Source organism: Hylaeus volcanicus, chromosome 4, assembly GCF_026283585.1.
Source record: "Hylaeus volcanicus isolate JK05 chromosome 4, UHH_iyHylVolc1.0_haploid, whole genome shotgun sequence".
NCBI lineage: Eukaryota > Metazoa > Arthropoda > Insecta > Hymenoptera > Colletidae > Hylaeus > Hylaeus volcanicus.
This window is the reverse complement of record NC_071979.1, coordinates 6,578,521-6,600,143: the sequence shown is the minus strand read 5'-3', so window position 1 is coordinate 6,600,143 and position 21,623 is coordinate 6,578,521. Positions and strand designations below refer to the sequence as shown.

Genomic DNA, 21,623 nt, shown 5'->3' with positions numbered 1-21,623 from the left:
TTGAAGCATCGGAGGCATTCGCGTGTAAGTCGTGCTCCCTTGGAAAATGATTTCGATACTATACCACCATTGTTTCGTCGGTGATCTAAAGACTTGTTAATATTTTAGTAACAGAAGGTCAGAATCATTTTCCAAAAAAAGCGACGTAGAGTTTATACATGGTATCCTGCTATACGTTGGAAGTATTGTATTTCAGGGATTGATTCAGCACCTGAAAATAATCGAATCCATTCGTATAAACGTATGATTTAAGTACCTCAGTTTAAAGTGACTATTTGACATTTCAAGGCACACATGTTTGCCATTGATCTGAACGCTCTCTTGAAAATATAATAGCTCAATTCTGTAACACAGTACCTCGACATTTTCAACAGGCATACACGTTATTAAAACCGTTCTTCTTACTAATAATAAAAACAAAATTAACAGAATCAAATAGGATATACATTGATACAAACATTCCTCATAGCTCCCAAGCGCTAAATTACTCCCTGAAATATCTCTCACGTATCGCAAGAGAGATTTCTGAATTTTCACGACACTAACGAGATATTTTTCCGCAGTGGCCATAGTACCCGTCGTCGAAAACCACTCCAACCTCAACAACGACCGACGTCCCGACAGGAAGGGACGGGAAAGAAACTACCTCCGACACCAACAAAACCCAGCAACATTATTATCAGTCGTAAGCTTGCCTCCTTACCTGCCACGCCGAGCAGGCAACTGCCAAAGACACGAACGCCCTCCGAGGAGAGCTACTACAAGTCTGAATACAACGAGGACTATAATTACGCTTATCGCAGCCAAGACAACTTACCTCAGGACACCTACATTGACAGCATATACAGCGCCGATCAGGGTGGTTACGATCAGATTCGCGCCCCGGTGAAGGCCCAGTACCCCGAAGAAACCCAATACGGGTCCAGCTACACGCCTCAAATCGCCGATCAGTACGGTCGCTCGTATCAAGAGCCACCCACGCAGGATCCCTACGATCAAACGTACTTGCAGAACTCGTACAAGGACGAGTACCAAACGCCTTACGTTCAACAGAACGCGCAAGTTTATCAGGAAACGTATCAGGAGATGACATATCCGAACGCCAGTCAGCCGAACGATCAGTACACTAGCCAACCCAGCGATCAGTATAGGAAAACTAGTAACGAAGATAATTATCCGATTATGGGCTACGAGCAGAACAACGTCCACGAGGACAGGAAGACGACGCCCGCTTACCAGAAGGACGCGTACCAAGAGCAATACGGTGATTACGAGGTGCCTGTGCCGTCGAGCGTATACGACCAAAACAACGTGACGAATACATACAATCAGTATCAACCAGAGCAATACGATTCACAGTACAATATAAATACGTCGACGGATTATCAGAAAACTTATCCGGACGCGTACAATCAGGGCACGTACACTCAGAACACGTATAAACAGAGCACATACAATCAGGAACCTTACAGCGTGCAGGAGAGCTACGGTCAGCAGGACGCTTACAATCAACAGGACACTTACGTTAAACGAGATAGCTTCAGTCAACCGAACACTTATGCCAAACGTGATAGCTTCAGTCAACCGGACACTTATGTCAAACGTGATAGTTTCAGTGAACCGGACACTTACGTTAAACGTGATAGCTTCAGTCAACCGGACACTTACGTTAAACGTAATAGCTTCAGTCAACCGGACACTTACGTTAAACGTGATAGCTTCAGTCAGCAGGATACTTACAACCAACAGGATACGTACAATCAACAAGACACATACAAACAACAAGACACATACAAACAACAGGGCACATACAATGAACAAGACACTTACATCCAACAGGATACTTACAACCAACAAGATACTTACAACCAACAAGATACTTACAACCAACAGGATGTTTACAATCAACAAGATGTATACAACAAACAAGACACCTACAATCAACAGGATACCTATAGCCAACAAGACACCTACAACCAACAGGATACGTACAATCAACAAGACACCTACAATCAACAAGACACTTACAATCAACAAGTACCGGTCACGTCGCAAAGCAATTACGAGCATGCGTATGAGAAGCAGAAAGATTACGTCGATTACCAGCCACCGTACACCAAGGAGGAACCCATCACTGCGCCGTACAAGAACGATTACCAAGATCAGTACCAGGACTATCACGATCAGTACGAGGATTCGTATCACGGCTCTTACCAAGGATCGTTCGAAGAGAGGTACAAGGAAAGTCCAGTTGCCAGCACGGAAAGGAGACAGAGCGAAGTGCCGGAGTTGTCGGTGACCACGCCGAGAGGTCAGACGAGAACCAATGGATACCAGTCCACCGAGCCTGAGTACTTCTACGGTTCGCAGGAGAGTCAAGAGGTGTCGGCGGTAGGATTAATGAGACGGAAGAAACTCGAGAGGCACGAGCCTAGTCCGCTCGTGCAACAGAACACCGACTCCTTGGAGTCCAGAGACGACGAGCTGAAGGAGTCCATCGACACCGTCGTGAGTTCGATGAGCAGCATTCAGCAGAAGATAGGAATCGAGTACTCGACAGCTGGTGACTCCATCCCTGTTGCTCCTTCTTTGATCGAGTCTCCACCGACCACGGTCCAGCCTGTGACGACAATAGCGAACCACGTAACGTCCAATCACGTCACGACCAGCATGACGGTGACGGCGATGGTTCACACCACTACCACGGCGAACGGGAAACGACTGGTCAGAACCGAGTCCTACCAGGAGGAGACCATCGAAGACGAGGAGTACCCAGAGATCATTCCCAAGGAGCCGCAGAGGAAGGACTCCCAGCTGTCGCATCAGAGCCAGCTCAGTCAGCACTCTTCTCAGCACAGCCAGCACTCACAGAAACCGAAACTCACCAGGGGAGATTCCTACGCTTCCGATCACTTCCCCGAAGAGTCCTACAGCAGAAGGGGTTCCTACGTTCAGCCGCCGAGGAAGGATTCTTTCTCGTCGACCACGCAGGAACCTTTCAAACCACCTCTGACCAGGACGGACTCTTACCAGAAGAGAGGCAGCTATGCACAGAACTTCAACGCCCCGCAACCTATATCCAGAGCTGAGAGCTATCAGCGTGGATACTTCAAGGACCAAGAGTCTATAGAGGAGCCGGAGGTTGTTCTGAGCAACGTCATCAACGATGATTACAAGATCAGGGACGAGTCTCTCGAAAGGTAATTGTTTGCGGTGTGATTCTTCTATGAGTAGCAAATGTACTTCGTTGGAATATTGTTCTTTTTATTCTTTGGTAGAGTGTGAATCTGGGAATTTATTTAGATTTATTTAAACTGAAGGGTGCAAGTAGTTCATTACAGATTGTAAGATGATTTTGTAATACAAAAGATATTTCTTTTCATGAGAAAGATATTTATCTTATTGTTCTTCTTATTTCTTGGTACAGCGTGAGTCAATGGATTTACTTAGATTTATTTCAATTAAAGGGTGCAAGACATTCATTACAGAATTTGAGTGCCAGATGAAATTTTCATACATATGAAAATAGTATTTCCATACGCATTTCATAGAAATATGAAAACTCCAAAATCGTAAAAGTTAAAGCACCCGAATGATTCTCATTCTCGTTCAAACTGGTCAAAACCCTTAAAGAATTATGACTACTCTACTCTGTAGTTACTCGTGACTAGGTCGAAGGAATATCGTAGTATCTAAATTGTAAATAATGATTGAATCTCTGCATTGTTCTTTCAGGTACGAGCGAGCCGATGAAGGGATGCTTCGTAGCTCTCGAGAGGACTCGTTAGTGGATACGTACAAGACAACGCCGCCGATGTCGCACACCGACAGCCCTCGTGGTAAGCTTTGTAATCGTAATTGGCACCTACTCTAATCGACAAGTTATGAATGTGGATTATAATACATTTAATCGTTGCCTGGCAGGGAGTATAACGAAACAAGCATCGTTGGAAGAAAGCGTCCAAATGGACACTCCGCCGAGGAGTCCACCGGAACCGCCACCAGATGAGGAGCTCCTCGAGATGGTAGGGGCTGCACCAGTGCCTACACAGCTGAAAGAACGACCAGAGATGACAGCGAAACAACGATGGCATTGGGCGTACAACCAAATCGTCATGCAGCTGCGGGTGAGTAGCTTTACGAGCTGTACTTCGCTTTGTAATGGATATGAAACATGTAACACAAGCTTCTACTGATGAGAAACACGGATAAACGGATAAATAGGTTCATAGGTTCATTCATTCCCTGAGAAAACGAAATCATCCAGTACCAACAATTTTGTTAATATTTTGGGCAGGCGACATTGTCTTTAATTACCAAGAATCGTTGTAACCAGATGTACACAACAGGTTTATATTGTAGACAGACACCTTTAAGGGTTGTGTTACCATGGTTGAGTCTTGCGTTCTCTATGTAAATGAAAGTCTTTATAATAGATCATTCGTTTAATCTGAGAACTACGACAAGTAATGAAAAGTATTAAGATCTTTGTGTCAGCGTAGGTGAAAGCTCCTATCAAAGTGTCCAGATCCATAGATCGCCCAATAGCCAAACAATGGAGTGAAAATTACTTTCCATTTCACCGAAACGGTAGTCAACGACCTCGGTTGGCGACCTTCCGAAAAATGCGGCCACTCGATGCCGGCGACCCGCATTTCCCTGGCAGTCCTTCGCAGATACAACGTCGGCCTTGTCAATCATTACCTTCACGGCGTAACGATTCGTCACGTACGCTCGTCACGGTTGAAGCTACCGAGTGGTTTATCACCTGCGAAACGCATCATTCATCGCGTATTGGAAGGTCGCCACGAGTCCGTTGATCTTTGGCTCGAGATACGATGAAAGACCCCACACCACTCTTGGAAGTCACACGCGAGTGTGTGCGACTCGAGGATGATTTATGGTTAGCAAACGGCTCGTTGGCAAGCTAAACTCTTGGTTTGCACTGTTACTAGTGGATTATGCGAACGCGTTCCCTGAACATGGGTTTCTGTACCTCAGGGGCGAACTGTATCAAGTCCAAAAGAGACGTACATACGTACTATAAGAAGGAATTAGTATTATTTTATGTTATTTATACTTTAAACTCTATCGAGTATTGAAATAACCCTACACCGAGATGTAATGTACGTAGCAACCCATTCTCTTCCATTGTAGATAAATTCTACTGTCTTGAAGAGATCCCACAACAAGGGATGAAACAGTGGGTTTCTATTTTATTTTCGTAAATAGTATTTTTCCTCTTCTTCAATTAATTGTTATTAATTGTTATCAATCATATCAGCCACACAAAAGAGGTATTAGATTCTATAAAGAATACATTGAGTCGATACCATAAATATTCGTACCCTCTGTCTATCGAAGAAGTTTCACTAAATTCAATTATAGTTCCGATATTACCAAATGAATTTTTCATTATACATATGTATAAGCTTATTCGTGTTCAAACCGTAAAATGAAAAATTCATCTGGTAACATTAAAATTTTTATTTAGTTTAGTAAAACTTCTTCAATGGACACAGAGTGTACGAATATTTATGGTATCGACTGTATTTATTCTGTGTCACCTTCTTTAATTACAATGTGGATAAATTTACGTGACCTAGGTTCAATCAGCTAATCTTAACTAAAGATCTCAATTCGCTTGCTCGTTCACGCAGAGCCTGATTAACGTCCAATTGAGTCAGACGTCTGGAAACTGCATCGCCACGTGCTAATTCGATTCCCAACAAAATAGAACGAGACATTTCTTTACGATTCGACTAGTATCGAGTCGCCTAACCCCCATCCTAGAGGACACGCGCACGTATAAATTACGAGTAATGCGTGGGCGATATCGCGTTGGAAACGAACGGTGCCGTCGTTATCTCTACGAGCCATTAGAACTGTACAACGAATGTTCATTAAAAGTTTTATGGACTATCACGTGGAGAAATACGAGATTATCAACACGTATGCATGGATACGATCAGCGAGGCGAACGAAAACAAGTCGAATCGAGGCGATCCGATCTGAAAAGGGGAAGAAAAATAAAAGAACGGAGAGATTTCGAAATCGAAGCCTGTGTCGTCGAAAGGAATAAAGTCGGCGCTATCGGGTATGGCCAGTCACCTTGAAAATGGCTCCGGAGAGCGACGAGTGGAGGATTAACAGCGACTGACACGAAACTTCCATTAACGCAGCCTTGTCGCCCAATCATGGCCCCATAAGTACGCACCTGGCGCGCTCCTGGGAGCCACCGTAGTCGATTACCGGGACCGGGAAACTCACCCCTGAAATGGAAAATGGAAATTCGCCTGGGCCAACAGCGGGGGACGAAGTTAGGACTGCGACAACGACTGTTTGCTCGCGCAGTCCGGCGTTCAAAATTGTACCGCATGCTGCAGTTGCAGATGGATGCGGGAATTTGCATTTCCAAGATCGATCCTGAAGGTGCAGACTCAACTGCGCTCGATGTTGCGTCTTGCGACGTTGATTTTTATTTATGATTCTGTTCTACGATTTAATGAGGAGTCTTCTTTGAAACGGCGTAGGTGGTTTATTAAATGAGATGTGATGCTTGTGAAGGATTTTTTGAAATGAGAACGGAGTTTGTTTTTTAGTAGGAAGGTACGAAATATTTTAAATTCGAAAATCTGAGATACTCCGTGTCACTTGCGGATGATACCAAATATAACCTAAAGAAATCCTTTTATTTATTATTTATAAACGGGATATTCTGATATATCAGATTCAATACTGAAATTTAAGAAGATGAAGAATATAATTAAAAAGTATTAATACAGACAAATATGTCGGAATATTTTCTGATAAATTGTATTTGTAAAACAATTTTTTAACGAGTCAGTAATATCATCAGATGCAAATAATGAAAAAGTTGAGAATAGGAAAAATATAAATGATACCTTCGCACTTGTCTAAGAATGTAAGATTGATGAAACCATAAGTGAAGTAAATCTGAAAGCTCGAAAAAGTTCGAACCAAGACCACTCTTGTCTACTAAACCACCAAGTGGTCCATCTCGTCTATGTTTTATTAAACTTCCCTTCTTCTCTTAAGCGTACAGATTGCGTTCAGCGAAAAGAGCGATGCGTTCGGATAAGCTTCCTCTCGAAGATATGGGCCATCGTCAGTGTCCAAGCGCTGTTTTACAGAACTGCTTTCCACTGAAAACGTTCAAAGATCTCATTAACTTCCATTTCACGACGAATCGAGTTCGCTTCCGTGTTATGGCGGTTGGTATTATATCACAGGGGATAATGCATAGCCGCCTTATTTCCTTCGCCACTAGAAAGAACCACTGGGAAAACCGTTTGTCTGAGAGGCTCTTTGTTACCTGTAACCCGAGAGTGGAGCGATTTGCAAGAGCTCACAGACGTCAGCGGCTGCTACCTTTATACTCCATTCTTTCCGATTCCCTAAAACGGCACTCACGCGTAGACGCCATTTTATATCGTATCTAGACCCGGGTTTCACTGACGTTACTTCATATTTGACGAATTCCCTGAGCACCGTTCCGTTTTATCGCTCCCGTAAAGATCTACTCTGTTATTCTTGGACTCTGCTCGATCTGCACTTTATTTTGATCCCCTCGGGTACTTCTCACTTGAACACTCCGCACGTATCTGCTCTTTGCTTCGAGAAATGGTAATACGTTATTGATGAATGATTACGGACGTACCGGTGAAAGGTGTCGATTTCTTCTTGATATCTTCGAGCTAAAGAATTCAAGAAGAACGTTCGCCTCAAACCAAATCCATGAAGGAACTCTGTTCTTTGAAAAGATGGACACCACTTATTGTAGTAAAATAGTTGTGAACGTTTAATAAAATACTTCGTTTCGAATGAAGGTGAGTTAAATTAAATTTACTTGTACTGTATCGCGAGTATTTTATTTTTAATTATTACAGAGCAAATTTTAAATTAAATAGATACTTCTATCAGAAATATAGATCATGGTTTATTTACAAGCACTGTAATTCTAAATGCCACGCCTTCGATGCTGAAAATCCTCAATGCCGAAATCCTCCAGCCACACATTCTGAATTCTTCCTTCCCACTTCACCCATATTCAACCCTCTTCCTCCACATTCGTTACCCTACTGTACGCATATTGCGTAGGCGACGCAGATCGTCGCATGTGCCCCAAAAACCGGTGACACACTGTGCCCAAATCGCTCGAGGCAAGAATCCAGAAGGAAGGCCGTGAAACTAATCCGTTTCGTTAGTCAGGTCACGTTCCCTTGCTCCGAACGAAAACATTATTTTTTCCGCGATAGGACCTCGCAGGGCCGCAATCTATGTAGGCCAGTCGGCCCAACCGCAATCGGAAGCCCGTATGTCGACTGGCAGCCAGACAGAGTTAGTGGTATCACCTTCAGCGCCAAGGTCTCGACCCCCCACCCCCTGTCGTTCGTGTTATCATCGCCAGTCCGTCATCGCGTACGAACTTGGCATCTTTCTGTATCGTATTTGTTCACTGGACGTCGGCCGAGCGATACGAACCGAGAGGAAAGGTTTTCTCTCCCTTTTTCCACTCTCTCCGCAAGGGTGAAAGGTTCACGAACCGTGAGGAAGAATCGGCACACACGCCTCGCGGAGAGCTGAGAAAGCCACGGGGCGACGATATCGATCGTTATTAGGCTTTTATTAGACGGAAGTGTTGTCGATGGCGCGCAGAGGGTACATCTACACGGGGGGTCGTGTTAACTTAAGTGAAAATATCACCGAGAGGTCCGTCAGGGGCTGACCACCTCCTTTGCCTTAATTCCCGCGCGATCTGTCACAGAGTCTGATCGCGCTGCTCCCAGAGGCAGGATGCTCTTCTTGTTCTCCGGCTTCGTCCCGAGATCCAAAGAGGTCTGCGTTGAACGCTGCGCGTATTCGAGACTGGTCGACGGTACCTGCATCGTGCCGGAGTGCTTAAAAGAAAGAGGGACAATTACTTCTGTCAACAAATTTCTGACGTCGTTGCCAGCGAAGTTCGAAGACGTATCAGACGAAGGACGTTCGGAGCGAGACCGTTGGGAAACTATCGGATAGCTGTCGCAGGAATGCGAAACACGTTCTGTGAACTATAACTTTCCCAAGTTTGATAACCGATTGACCGGAAGCGTTTAAGCGACGGACCGGATGCCGCGATATCGCCCGGATAATGGTATCATTAATGGCGTCGTTTGCCACGCGAGACACGGTGAATTAGAGTGCGGTTGCTGCTGAAACTATGCCATCGTGGGCTAGTACGTCTTAAGGTTCTTTTTTCTCGTGGACGGTATCGAGTGTTTCTCTTAGAGGATCGGTTAAAAAACGATGACTGTGTATGAGTGCTTTGTTCGATCTTACTTGTGTATTACCTCTTTGCTCTTGAAAGGTGACTTAATTTTCAAATCTCGAATTAGTTTAATCAAAGCTTAGCATTCGTGGCAGTAGAATGCTAAGGAAGCATCTCGAGTTGCTGGTAGATACCAGAAAAAAGCCTTCGAGTGCAAAGGGTTAATAGACGAAGAAGTGATAAAGGTTCACGATGGAGGCGCGTGAGAAGTCCATCGAATGGGCCCTGCTGTTCCCCCTGAAGGCAGGCCTCTTCGCCATGAAGTCGTCCTTGTCGTCCAAGAGCGTGAATCGCGAGAAGGACAGACTGTCCAAGAAGAATCTGCTCCCCAGCCCTAGAATACGTCGAGGCTCCTCATTGTCCGACTTGGACAAGCTGCAGAGCAAGCCAGTCCTCCCGGACGTGGTGAGATCCACGGAGAAATGCTCCGAATCTCTTCCCCACTCGCCAGCCTTCTCGAGGACGAACCTTCAGCTGGGGAATCTTTACGTCAGGGGCAGCATAGGCGACCTGATGAATATGAAGAAATACGGCGCGTCCACGTGGAGCGTGAGAAGTGAGAGTTTGATCGCCAAAGCTGTGCCTCTAAGCACGGTGACCCCTAGGCACAGCCCGCCGTTTGAAAAGAGCGTCGAGGATCTTGAAGACGAGCTCCAGGATGAGTGCCATGTCCCCGGGAAGCCTTTAACCTGCGCTCAAAGAACGCAGAGGCTCAGCAAACTCATCAAGAAGCAGAGACGCATGATGGTCTTCAGCCCCAAGACCCTGCAGCGTGATCTTGTAAGTGGAGGCTGGAGGAACCTTTTGAATTCTATTCTTGTGTCTGGAGATGGAGATTGTAATTAATTTCGATCGTAAGATTGAGTACTATTTTTGGGAGGGTTGATTAATAAGAATGGAAGACTGGATCATTCGATCGACTAGATGGAACTTATATTTTTCAAGCGAGCTAAAAATAAAGTTATATTTAATAAATAACTAAGATTTGTTATTCATTTGTTCGAATGCAAGGTGATGGGTCAAATCAATATCAAGGAATATAATGAAGATATGATAAATTCAAATAATTTAATTAATTTGATATTACCGTTGTGTATAATTTCGAATTAGGACAAATAATTAGGTTTATGGTGTACACTTTTTCTTCTGTTGAATTATTAGGTTGGCAGGACAATAATGTCGGTTTTCAAACTGTATATATAAATCCATTGCAATTTATACGTTTTTCCCAGCGAGCTGTCAATTTTTTAATTCCAGTAGCGTAAAATTCTGTTGTTCTGGAATTGATCAATTCAGCAGTTGTACTAAATGCCATGTCACACGTGGAAGTGTTTCTCAACCTTCTTTGGCCCGGTGGCTCTTATTTAAGAATAGTATTATTTGCCTCCGTAATCTTTCCTATCGTGGTCGCCAACAGTTGGTACGAATTATAACATACACACCGTTCATTTATAATTCGTAATATAAATCCGACTGAAATACATTTCTGAGTGTGATCCCATTTCGTAAACGTCGTAGGAAATGTCGGAAGTCGTAAAATAAGTAGCAATAATCGAGAATGCGGAACATTTATGGTGATACGTACATTTATTGCGAATGCAGCTCCACGCGAGTTCTTTTTGTCACTGCAAATCGTCCGCTTTACTGGGAGCAAGTTACGAGATTAAAAGTCACGCTCCAACCTACTTCTTTCCTTTTTCGCGTTCCACGAGGAATTACGAGCAGCTCCTATATGGATAAAAATACGCACCACGTTTCCGTCGCAGTTTCAGTCTTCTTTATACGCCTGACGCGTGTGCGTAGTAAACTGTCCTCGTATATTTTCATACAGTATTTACTAGGCTGCGCCTTGGCGTTTTCCTCACTCCTCGATTCATGTTTTATATCGATCGTACATTTTCCTCTTCTTCTCCTTTTCTCCTTGGATTTTGAATTCGGGAGCGAATCGCGCCGCGCATCTTCGTTGGCAATTCGTTGACTTGGAAGGATGTTAGATTTGATGGGAAACGGAGTCATGAAACATTTTATTGCTTCCTTGGTTTATATTCAGAGGAAAATTACGACGATACTCTCGAATGTAGCTTGACTTGTTTATGGCGACTTCTAAGACATTGAGGATTTGAATTTGCGACCTGGAACATTGTATAGATATCAACGGATGACTGATGCTGGCTGTGAAGAAGGGAAGATACGAATTTATGACCACAGAAATCATGTTAGGAAACCGCACATGTAACTCACCGATTGACGCTCAATTTTCTTCGTTAATATGATTATTTGGTAGAGCTTCTATGTTTTCTATTTTCAGTAAACTGTTAATTTTATATTTATTGATACGGGTTGCACGAATGATGGATTCACTGGGAATTCATTGATTTGGACGAATGTTAGATTCGATGGGAAACGGAATCATCAAATGTTTTATTGCTTACCTTGGTTTATATGCAAAGAAAAATTACGACGGTACTCCTGAATTTAACTTTATTTATTTATGGTCGCTTTTAAGACATCGAGGATTTGATCAATAACAATAAAAGATGAATGTGATTGGATTGTTTGTCGGTGGGATATTCTGAACGATCGTCCATGCGTATATGGTAAAAATAAATTATCGACCGTGGACTGAGGGGGCTGTAGGGGCTAAAACTAGAAGCGCATCGTTAAACTTGAAACAGCTTCTGTAGTCGCGGCGTGAGACACTTACAGGGGTTGAAATATTCATGGCGCATCCTCCCCTTTCCCTCGTAGGCTGCTCTATCGGCAGGTGGCCTGCATTATCCTCTCGACAGCCATCCCCGTGTCTGTTGTTTTGGGTAAAGGCTCCTGTCCCGCAAGGAAGTTGTCATTCGGGAGTGGTCCAAATGAATCAAGGAAGTTCGTATTCGAGTTAATTAGAACAAATTCAGCACGATAGACGAGGAAAAGTATTCTCACATTTCTGACTTAAATCGATACTTTCAATTTTGAAGTTGATTGTTGAAATTAATTACAATAAAGTAATTCTATGAATATGACAGTATATATTTTTATCTGCGAATATAGATTTTGTAGCTCTGATTACAATCGTAAGTATAGAAAATCCTGAAATTGATGTGTCATATTTTTTAAGTAGATGTCACGAACGAATCATATTAATTATTTTGAAAACCATAGAAATTTAAAGAGGACTATTGTACTATTAATTTATAATAAGGGGTTTACGGTAGTGCAGAATCAAGTTTTCGAGCCAATCATCGATTACGAACGCTGCACGAAGTTAACCTTTGATGAGCTGAAAATTTGCCTCTATTGTGAAGTCGACTGTAACAAATAGAATAAGCAAGATATTTAAGAAGTTCTCCAGTCTCGAGATTATCGTGCGATTAACTTTATGAATCCACTGAGGAAGGATAACTGCATTGTGAAAGTAGTTACTGTAACATCATGAGATTAATTAGACGAGTGCTCTCCAGTTTGCCTTTTTTATTTCTAACCGCGAGTTAACGAGATCTATCGAATTCTCAATGATCATTTTTATGAAAGTACAGTGAACTTATACAATAATATAAAAACCGAAAAGTTGAACTATTCTTTATGAAAATGAAATTTTATTATATTCAACGCTTTCAAAACGATTACAAATTATTTATTATTTGATTCCTTTACTGTTCTCTGATTTATTTGGGTAAATTTTAATTTTTGTATCTATGTAAAGATACTTTTCTTTCGACCGATATTAAAAATTCATCGATTTCGGAGCTGATTAAATTCGAACACGAGAATCCAATCTAGATAACGACAAGGGGAAAAACTTAGCCCAGACCTAATCTGAAGTTTAGAAGATTATGAAATCAGCACTGAATCGCTTATTTATTACAACGCCCTCCAAAATTTGTGAAGTTTCACGAGGTACCATGCTCTGTTACGAAGGTGACAACTTGTATCGTAGTTTAATACGATGTATCGCAGTTCTAGTCGCAACGAAGCACTTGAAAATTTAACGACAGTGCTCTCTTACAGCATGCATTGTTGTTGTGCAATATACATTGCCGTCTTAGCAAGTTCGTCTTGCGTTGGCTTGTGTTTCATCATCCACATCAAGGAACCATTTTTGCACGCATGGAGAGAGTATCAACAAAATTATATTTTAAATTATTTTAAAACATTTCTAACCATTATTTAAGAGAGATATTTATTTAGTTTCATTAAGGTTTAACCCTACTGCCAAATATTATTGAGATAAGAGTTGTAAATATAATTTAACTTCTGTTACTCGCATAACTTTTCGTCATTTCAACTTTAAAACCTTAATTTATATATCTACCACCAATAAAACGTTGGATAATTAAATTAAACATGACGAAAATACCTGTGATCATGTCAGAAACAATTGAAATTCGTAAAGGATCAGTCAGGGATGACAGATTTAGTACAGCTCGAGACCCAATCGTACGTGATTCATAAATAATTCCCCACGGTTATTTCGATGGAAAGGCTCATACTTTGATGTTTACTTTTCCTTCAGCGCTTTGCTTTCCTGTAACGTATCGAAACCTTCTTGAAATCTCTTCTGTCGCTCGGAGTACTCGACACTTTGGCAGACATTTTAAACATGTAAATACTTTTCAATATTTTGCATATTTCTCTTCTGTAAATACTGCACGATTGATGCGTCGAGGGCTTCTCAGATCCTTTGCCAACTACTTAAACGACGTTCGAATATTAACATAGAAGTCCATTCTGATACGTACATGTATATTTAATTGTGTAACAAGGAGAGCTTTTTATTTAAATGTCGAGATATGCAAGTCGAGATTTTCCTCCTAGTCTTAAACATCTCTACTTTCGAGAGGAAGATTAAAACATCACTCTCAAGTACTTGTAACACAATATCGGAAGTCACGAAGCGGATCACGAGTGGGAGAATCTGTCAATTGAAATCAACGCAGAGACAGATCCTCGAAATTTCGAAAGCCCCCTCGGCAATCCTAAAGGAGGGATTCGTCACTTTAACTCCTGCTCGCGGACTACTGTCTGAAATTTGCATATTTTCGTGCAGTTACGCCGACCCAGTAATTTCTGCTTCTCTCCCGCCCCCGCCCTTTGCAATGCACACCATAAAGCTCGAGTTTCGTTGGAGCTTTTAATTTTTGTTCCGCGTTCCCCCGTTTGCTTTGGTCCGCTCCATCTGGGTACAAAGAGAATTTCTAAAGTTCGCTTTGGCGATACGTGGGGAACGGGAATAATGTTCGGGTCTCCGGGAAAAATGTGTGTGCACACAATGCTACAAAGGATCTAATAAAATAATTTTTTGGAAAAAAAAATTTAACCGACTTCCAAAAAGGTGCAGTGAAAAGTATGAAATAATTGCATTATCGACCGAGCACTCAACATTACCGACAGAGTAATCTGCACTATCGGCCAAGCACTCTACATTAACGACAGAGTAATAAAATTTATGATTTTCTTGATAATTTGTTCATTACTCTAATGCAATGACGAAAATGTAAATTCCGAGGAATATTTCAAATGGGGTTGCCAGGGGAATTTAATTTTACGGTGAAGAAATATTAAGAATGAAGAGAAAGGACATTTTTGGAGGTTAAGTAGGTTAAATGGGCCTAATAAAAAAATGAAATTATTTTCTTCAATTAAAATGCTACAGTAATAAACCGATCTGGTGTGAAGTACTAGAATTTTTCTCGAAATTTTGAATTGTACCTTGCTCTCGTAATTGGTCAAGAACAATCTTCTTCGTCAAGTCAACCGAGTCCCAGACGGCAGCAATGTTTCGATGTTTTGTTTAGACAGAGAGCACCCGTCGACGACCTGTACGGCTCAATCGGTTAGATAAGTCGTTCGCCAAACGAAAGGTCCGGCCTCCAATCCCTGGTCCAGCGGTTCCTCTTGTTCCTGCAGAAACAAAGAGGCTTCAAGAATCAGAATTTATCGTCGCGCCAGCAATACGGCAATCTCCTTCCAACCGATAAAGCCGCAAAAATATACGCTGCTCGTGTGGCGTTGCGACTGCAGGATACCCATTGTACCCGCGGCTTGACTTTTCCCAGGAAAAGCTGATGTAGCGTGCACGGGCCGCGGAAATACGTGTGAGAAAGTTCCCAGCGAGCGATAAAGTTCGATCCTGCCACCTGTGCACTTCCTGCGGTTCCCAGGAGGAAATGAGAAAAAATCTTAGAACCGCGAGCGTCACCCGTGATTTTAGTGCTTCGACTCTGTTAGTGTTCATGGGGTACGCGAAATCGTGAAACATTTGTCCGAGTCTTTACGACGTCGTGAGTGCAAGCTTTTGAAGTTAAACTTTCTTTATTGTGTTCCATTTTTCTAGTTCCGAAGGTACTGAGAAGGGAAATTTAATCACGTCGTATATTAATTCAATGTTTAACAGGTTACACGATACATCGCCTTCATATCGTCGTTATCATACGTACTAATTTTTTTACATGTCATATTCATACATGTTAAACTTTACATAGTCATCGGTGTACACTCAATAGTACAAGTATTCGTACCCCCGAAGGAAGTCTAAATTAAATGATAGGTTTGATCTTTCCTTTAGTTCTTATAGTCGAGAATATATAAAAAGTTTTTAATTAAAATATATTGGTTGTACGTTCACTTTTAATTATCGTACGAAAGTAATCATCCAACATTTCGGATAATATTCTGCATCTTTTTATATCCTTCAGCTCGCTGTTAGAATTTTTTACGCTCACTCCACATTACTCTTCCTTTTCAGCACGAGGGTAGAACCTTCATCCCTGAATCATCCCTCTTCACTTCATTCTAGCATTAGTTAAATAATCTGTTTGCGAATATTCAACTAGGCTCTCTGTAATATCGCTGTAGGTTCGATTTTAATAGCAGGCGTGCTTGGTATTTTAACATCGCTTTTTTGTGATTTTGATTGAGATTAAGTAATAATAAACATTTTCCAAAGACGGTACAGAGCAAATTACTGTTACCCGCAGTTAAGCTTTGAAAACTGTTCAACGGATGCCGCCACGGGTATCGAGATTTGAAATTTGCGCTGTACCGTCTTCGAAAAATGTTTATTATTATTTACTGATCTGAACTTTATTCTGGATATGATAAAGTGCATGAATTAATTACAGAACGTGTATTTATGTATCTATTTATGCAATACATTCTCACTTTCGACACTAAGTTTTCCATATTATAGAAATAAAAATAGTCCACTTATTCTTCTAAAATATAAACAAACCAAAAGCCTCCCTTCGCATTACCATTTTGATACATGGAGATCAAAGAAGTAAAGACACCTGTTTATTTGTCGGCTGGCACACTAATCTCCAGGGAAATTCCATAGAATAATCCCGAGAAAAAGAAGCGTTAAATAATTTCTCTGCCCGTGTCTCCGTGTATGAATATTTCACTAACCGTGATAGAGTTAACTCTCTGAGGGCCTAATCAAAATTCACCTCGCTCTTGAAACATTTTCACGTATTTCCGCGGTGCATATCCGTAGAAGGCTCGCGGTACAATTTCGCCTTACCTTTGAGATTCGCCTAAGAAGGAAAGCGTAACATCTATCGGTGTGCCTGGCTTTTTATCCATCGAATAAACACAGCGGTTCCGTCTAGCTCCTTTCAATTTGCAAAGGCTCCGCGATTTCGTATTTACCGAGGAGATTGCCCCGCGAGAAAGAAATTAAAGGAGGGATGCGCCTTTGAGAATGTTCATATCTGTTAAATCGCCCCGATTGGTTCTGGTCCAGATCCTTGGAAACGGTCTCCTTTATCCGTTTCGTCAGGCAAACGAGACCGGCGACTGTCTTTCCCGTGCTCTCGCAATATTTCTTCTCCCTCTGCCAACCCCTCGGATAACCCTTGCACGGAATCTTTCCGCGCGATCGTATCCTGGATATCGTTTCAGACGTCTCGGGTTAAAGGACGCTGGCGAAATCCCTACGATTAAATTCAACGTGAACGAAATCGTATTCCGACATCGTCTGTGGTGGTGGCCGGCCCCCCCCCCCCATTGACCCCTCCTTTTTTTCTCCTATTCGTTTCTATGGGTAATCGTAGTTGGGCCGCTTGGAGACCTCGAACGAATCACCACGTATACAATAAGAAACGAAACTGTATCGATCGCATTCCTGAAGATTATTTTTTATTATCGAAATAACTCACAAGAAGAAAAAAATTAATGTTGATCATCGTTATGATACCGGAATAAATAATGGAAAATATAATTTAGCAAATGATAACCGCATCTGAAAAATGAACTTTAATATTTTTCTAAATTTTGAGTTTTTTAATAAAATTCGTAGTTTACACTATAGCCTTCATTATTTAGAACAAGAACGTTTCGTGTTTTTTGACCAGAAGACAATGTATTACGTATTTTCAGGAACGTACATTCAGCATATGTAATTTTTCCGAAATTCCACGCGTTTATTAAACCAGTCAATCAATCCAGACGATTGGAATACATAGGGAAGCATTCCAGCCGCGATAGCTGATCCAAATGCGAACTTAGTCCGGCTTACCTTGCAATTAACACATTCGCTAATCCTCGTTTGCAACTCGATGGACTTTGAATGGACGCGTTCCCACAATTTGCGTCTCTAACAATGCTGTTGTGCGCGACAGAATAGTAACGAACGCTTTGTAGACGATGTTGATAGCAGGTTGCAACAAGATGTTCACACAATTCAATTGCATCAATCGGAACAAAGTTTTCAGGATAAACGACAAGGAAAATTCTAGGAAAAAACACGATGAGAACGTTATTTGTGGTGTACATCATTTTTAATTTAAAATCTTGAGGTACGAAATGTAAAAAAAGTAACAGAAATCTTCAAAGTAATCAAAATCCAAAGCAACGATAATATAGGAGTCGTTGAAGTAATATCTACATACTGTGTACCAAATGAAAAAAGTTAAGAAGCTCTAGAACACGATGTTCCAATGTAGAATAGAGAAATGACTCTTGAACCTCTACCTTGGGTAACTCATTCGTATTTCTATGACTCTGTTAAATTTAGCATTGCGTTGCGTTGGTTTATTAATTATACTCCTTGGAATTAGCTCCCATTATCTTCATAGTCCTCGAAATCCTCTACCACGTTCCTCGAATCAAGTTTCGTAAGTATATTATCCCCCGAGTCGACTTCCACGGCATTGTTATCCTGTCCAAATTGCGTCACGCGATCTTGGCCACTTGGGAATCAGTGACCATTATGTTTGCATTCGGCTTCCGCCACCTTAACGTATCGGGGTATCGGATCCCGCGAGCCTGAAGTCGTCGAAATCGACTTTTCTGACACGATGTTGTCATAATCGACTCCAAACCGCCCGAGTTTCTCGGTATCGCATTTCATGCGTTCAGGGTCCTTGGTATCATGTGCTAAGTGCTGTTGTATGTGGTATCGAGTTCAACGTGCCTGGGCTATTTGGGATCGGCTTCCATGGCGTTTGAAATGTTTGATATCGTCTTCGATCTTGTATTCTGTGATTCTCAACTTCAACATCCTATAAAGTGACCCTTTCTAATATTTCTCCATAGGGATCTGACGTATTGGATTACGAGTATCGTGTTTCGAGCTAACTTGGCAATTTATCGGGGCTCGCGTGGCATCGTAATGATCAATACAGATTACTCTTTTAAACGAGGAGCCATCAAGCTTTTGCTTACGTTTTGTTGATTTTATCTTGAGCCAAGTGTGTTTTATTTTTTACGTATGCATAAATTTATATTCGTTGTGAATGGGAGTAAAAATTTTTATTTTAATTTCTATCTTCGCTTACACACTTTTATATTTCATGTCGTTCATTTACACCGCGAAACGCATGCTTTCCTCCTTGGACCGTTTTATTCTACTCGGCTGTGTGCCGTTTTCTAGCACATGTTTCTAGAGACAATTTCGACGTCGTGCTCGGCTCTCATATTTATTCATGTCTACCGACGGAATAATTAAAACGGCCTCTCCGGTTTGTTCATATTTACAAGCGAGCTTTGTTGCGCTGACTGCAGTCAATTGCATATAATAATAGACCTGTCGATGTCGTTTTCATCTCTATTTACACACGCTTTTCCTACCCGTTCTCTAACATCAAATAAGCTCGGAAATTCTAGGAACCACATTATGTAACTTCCACTTGCCATTTTTATCTCAATTTCAAGATATAAAAAATGATATTTTAAAAATATTTTTAATATATATTTGAATAGAGCTTAGGTAAAATTTTACTAAATAAATCTTACTCGTTTCGATTTTACACGCAAAGAATATTAGCCATTAACGAGAAATTTGTTGAATCGTCATCATTATTTTCATTATGCGTAACTCCTTCTAGAATTCTGCTCCGTTTCCTGTCGTCTTACAGATGGTTCTGACATTTGACTAATTGAATGTGTGCAGAGTTCTAAATGAAACGTCCTTCAAGGTAGAAGGTATTCCACGACGTGAATACATGAATTCATGTACATTTAGTTATCAATCATACCTCTAACTACGTTACACTTGCAAAATGTATTATTAAAACTTGATAGACGGCGCTACTTTATTTACAATTGTACCTACCTCAAACTGTATCTCATCCTATTGATAAATAAAATGGTCTATTATATTAGCTAATATAAAAATTATAAGGTATATAACGTAAAAGAAAAAATTTTAATAAAATTAGAGTTGATTATGGGGTTATCACATGCATTGAACATAAAGTTTCCCTTTTATTTAGCCCTTGCGTGAAAACTCATATCTCTCATATTTCAAACGAAAAAATTACAGTAACATTATAAATAGATTCCGTTTATGAAAAATACCCGCAAGAATTTTCGTTCAAAGAGAAAGGGTCAATTAAAAGTTATAATAGCGCTTTTACGTTCTCCGAATAAAAATAAAAATGTTCTAGTTACGAAAGCTGACAAAGGCAATACTATGCTAGTGTTTTTTCTGGTGGCTATGGTAACAAGAATATTTTTATACTTTTCTGTGGAGCAAAAAAAGGTTGTTCTTTGTCCGCTGTGGTAACTGGGATGTTCATGTTATTTCAAGAATGAAGAAGTGCAATTACAATTTTTAATATGTTAGTTTAGTATATTATATAGAATATGTATCTACATAATTTTGTTTGCTTTCTGTTGCAGGTAAGTAACTATATCCGTTCAATTTCCTGGGAAATCCTATCGATTCAGCGGGCGAAATCGTCGGTCGCAGGTGAGTTTTATCTTCGCACAATGCTTTGCCTCTAACTATGATGAACGAACAGTTCAATATGTGTTTCTAAACACCCCGATGAAAACTACGATACGGCAGGAGTAACGTATCGTCCTCTTGCGGATGAAGTTTTCGCGAGAAATCGTTAAACGCAAGTGCACCCGGACGTCGTAAAGATGATAAAGCGAGAACAATGCTCTGACAATATTATTCAATTTCTCTCCGGAGGGGCAAACTCCAACGTGCTCCGACGAGAAAGCAAAGCTTCGCTTCCCTCGTTAACTCACGCATACTTGCGACAACGTGATTTAACAAATACAAGAACGAATTAAATAAGAAAATTCGTTTATGCGTCGTTAATGAATATGCTATTTGGTAAAATTTCATTTCATTTCAATTTTTAATTAAGGCTTGAAGCTGAAAACAATACATTTGCGAAATATGAGTGAATAATATTTGTTATAATGACGTACTATACGCAGGAATGTAATATAATTTTTTTATCAAATTTTTGTACAGGTATTATAATAGAAATATTTTTGAAACTCGTTATTTTAATAGTCATAAAACTATGAAGAAATATAATAAAAATATTTTATATAAGTCCACAGTCTAACTATTATATTTTTTAAATAAAAACCATAGCGAAATCTTTGATTATTACTACTATCTTTAATAACCCCTGTGTGTATTAATATTTTCGTGATTCATCGTATTTTATCGGAGTCGCTATTTTTAGCAACGATATCGACACTCGAAGATGAAAATTTGAACGAGTATTACCATCCGAGATTATCTTTAATTCTGAAATATTTATAGATTCGCGCAGGATATAGTTTCAGCGCTATATTTCAATAATTCCTAGCCTCTTCGAATGTCACGTAGCTGATATTTTTACGCCAACCAACGGCTTTTAATAAATTACGTGCACTCCGAGAAATAATTCTATGATTAATTGAAATTTCTCAAACATGAATCTGTTTGATAAAAATGACTTGGATTTTAGTTATTTCTCGTCGTTTGTTTTTTTTACATTTAATTGAGAAGGATGGAACCAATTTACGAATCGTATGAATGTATGAACATATTTCATTTCATTTTATTCGC

At 40.7% G+C, this 21,623-nt stretch overlaps 2 protein-coding genes across 2 annotated transcripts in view; both read left to right on the top strand.

Annotated features, from left to right (window-relative positions):
* The window catches only part of LOC128875021 (uncharacterized), a 114,672-nt gene extending 111,176 nt beyond the window's left edge, over nt 1–3,496 (top strand). Inside the window, exon 13 of the mRNA XM_054120304.1 lies at nt 564–3,496. Within this exon, the coding sequence (XP_053976279.1) occupies nt 564–3,204 (2,641 nt within the window). The 3' untranslated portion in view covers nt 3,205–3,496. The remainder of the gene's footprint in view (nt 1–563) is intronic.
* Nucleotides 3,497–8,384: 4,888 nt separating this feature from the next.
* LOC128875022 (uncharacterized) lies at nt 8,385–21,294 on the top strand. Its single transcript, XM_054120306.1, has 2 exons — nt 8,385–10,111; nt 20,447–21,294. Exons 1-2 carry the CDS (start codon nt 9,524–9,526, stop codon nt 20,549–20,551), a joined length of 693 nt encoding a protein of 230 aa, XP_053976281.1. The 5' UTR covers nt 8,385–9,523; the 3' UTR covers nt 20,552–21,294.
* Nucleotides 21,295–21,623: the final 329 nt, after the last annotated feature.

What these genes read in the sequence shown, in the direction of transcription:
- LOC128875022 (XM_054120306.1), top strand. Translation starts at nt 9,524, where the DNA reads ATGGAGGCGCGTGAGAAGTCCATCGAATGGGCCCTGCTGTTCCCCCTG. An exon ending in AGACCCTGCAGCGTGATCTT is followed by an intron (nt 10,112 to 20,446) that starts GTAAGTGGAGGC and finishes TTTCTGTTGCAG; the next exon opens with GTAAGTAACTATATCCGTTC.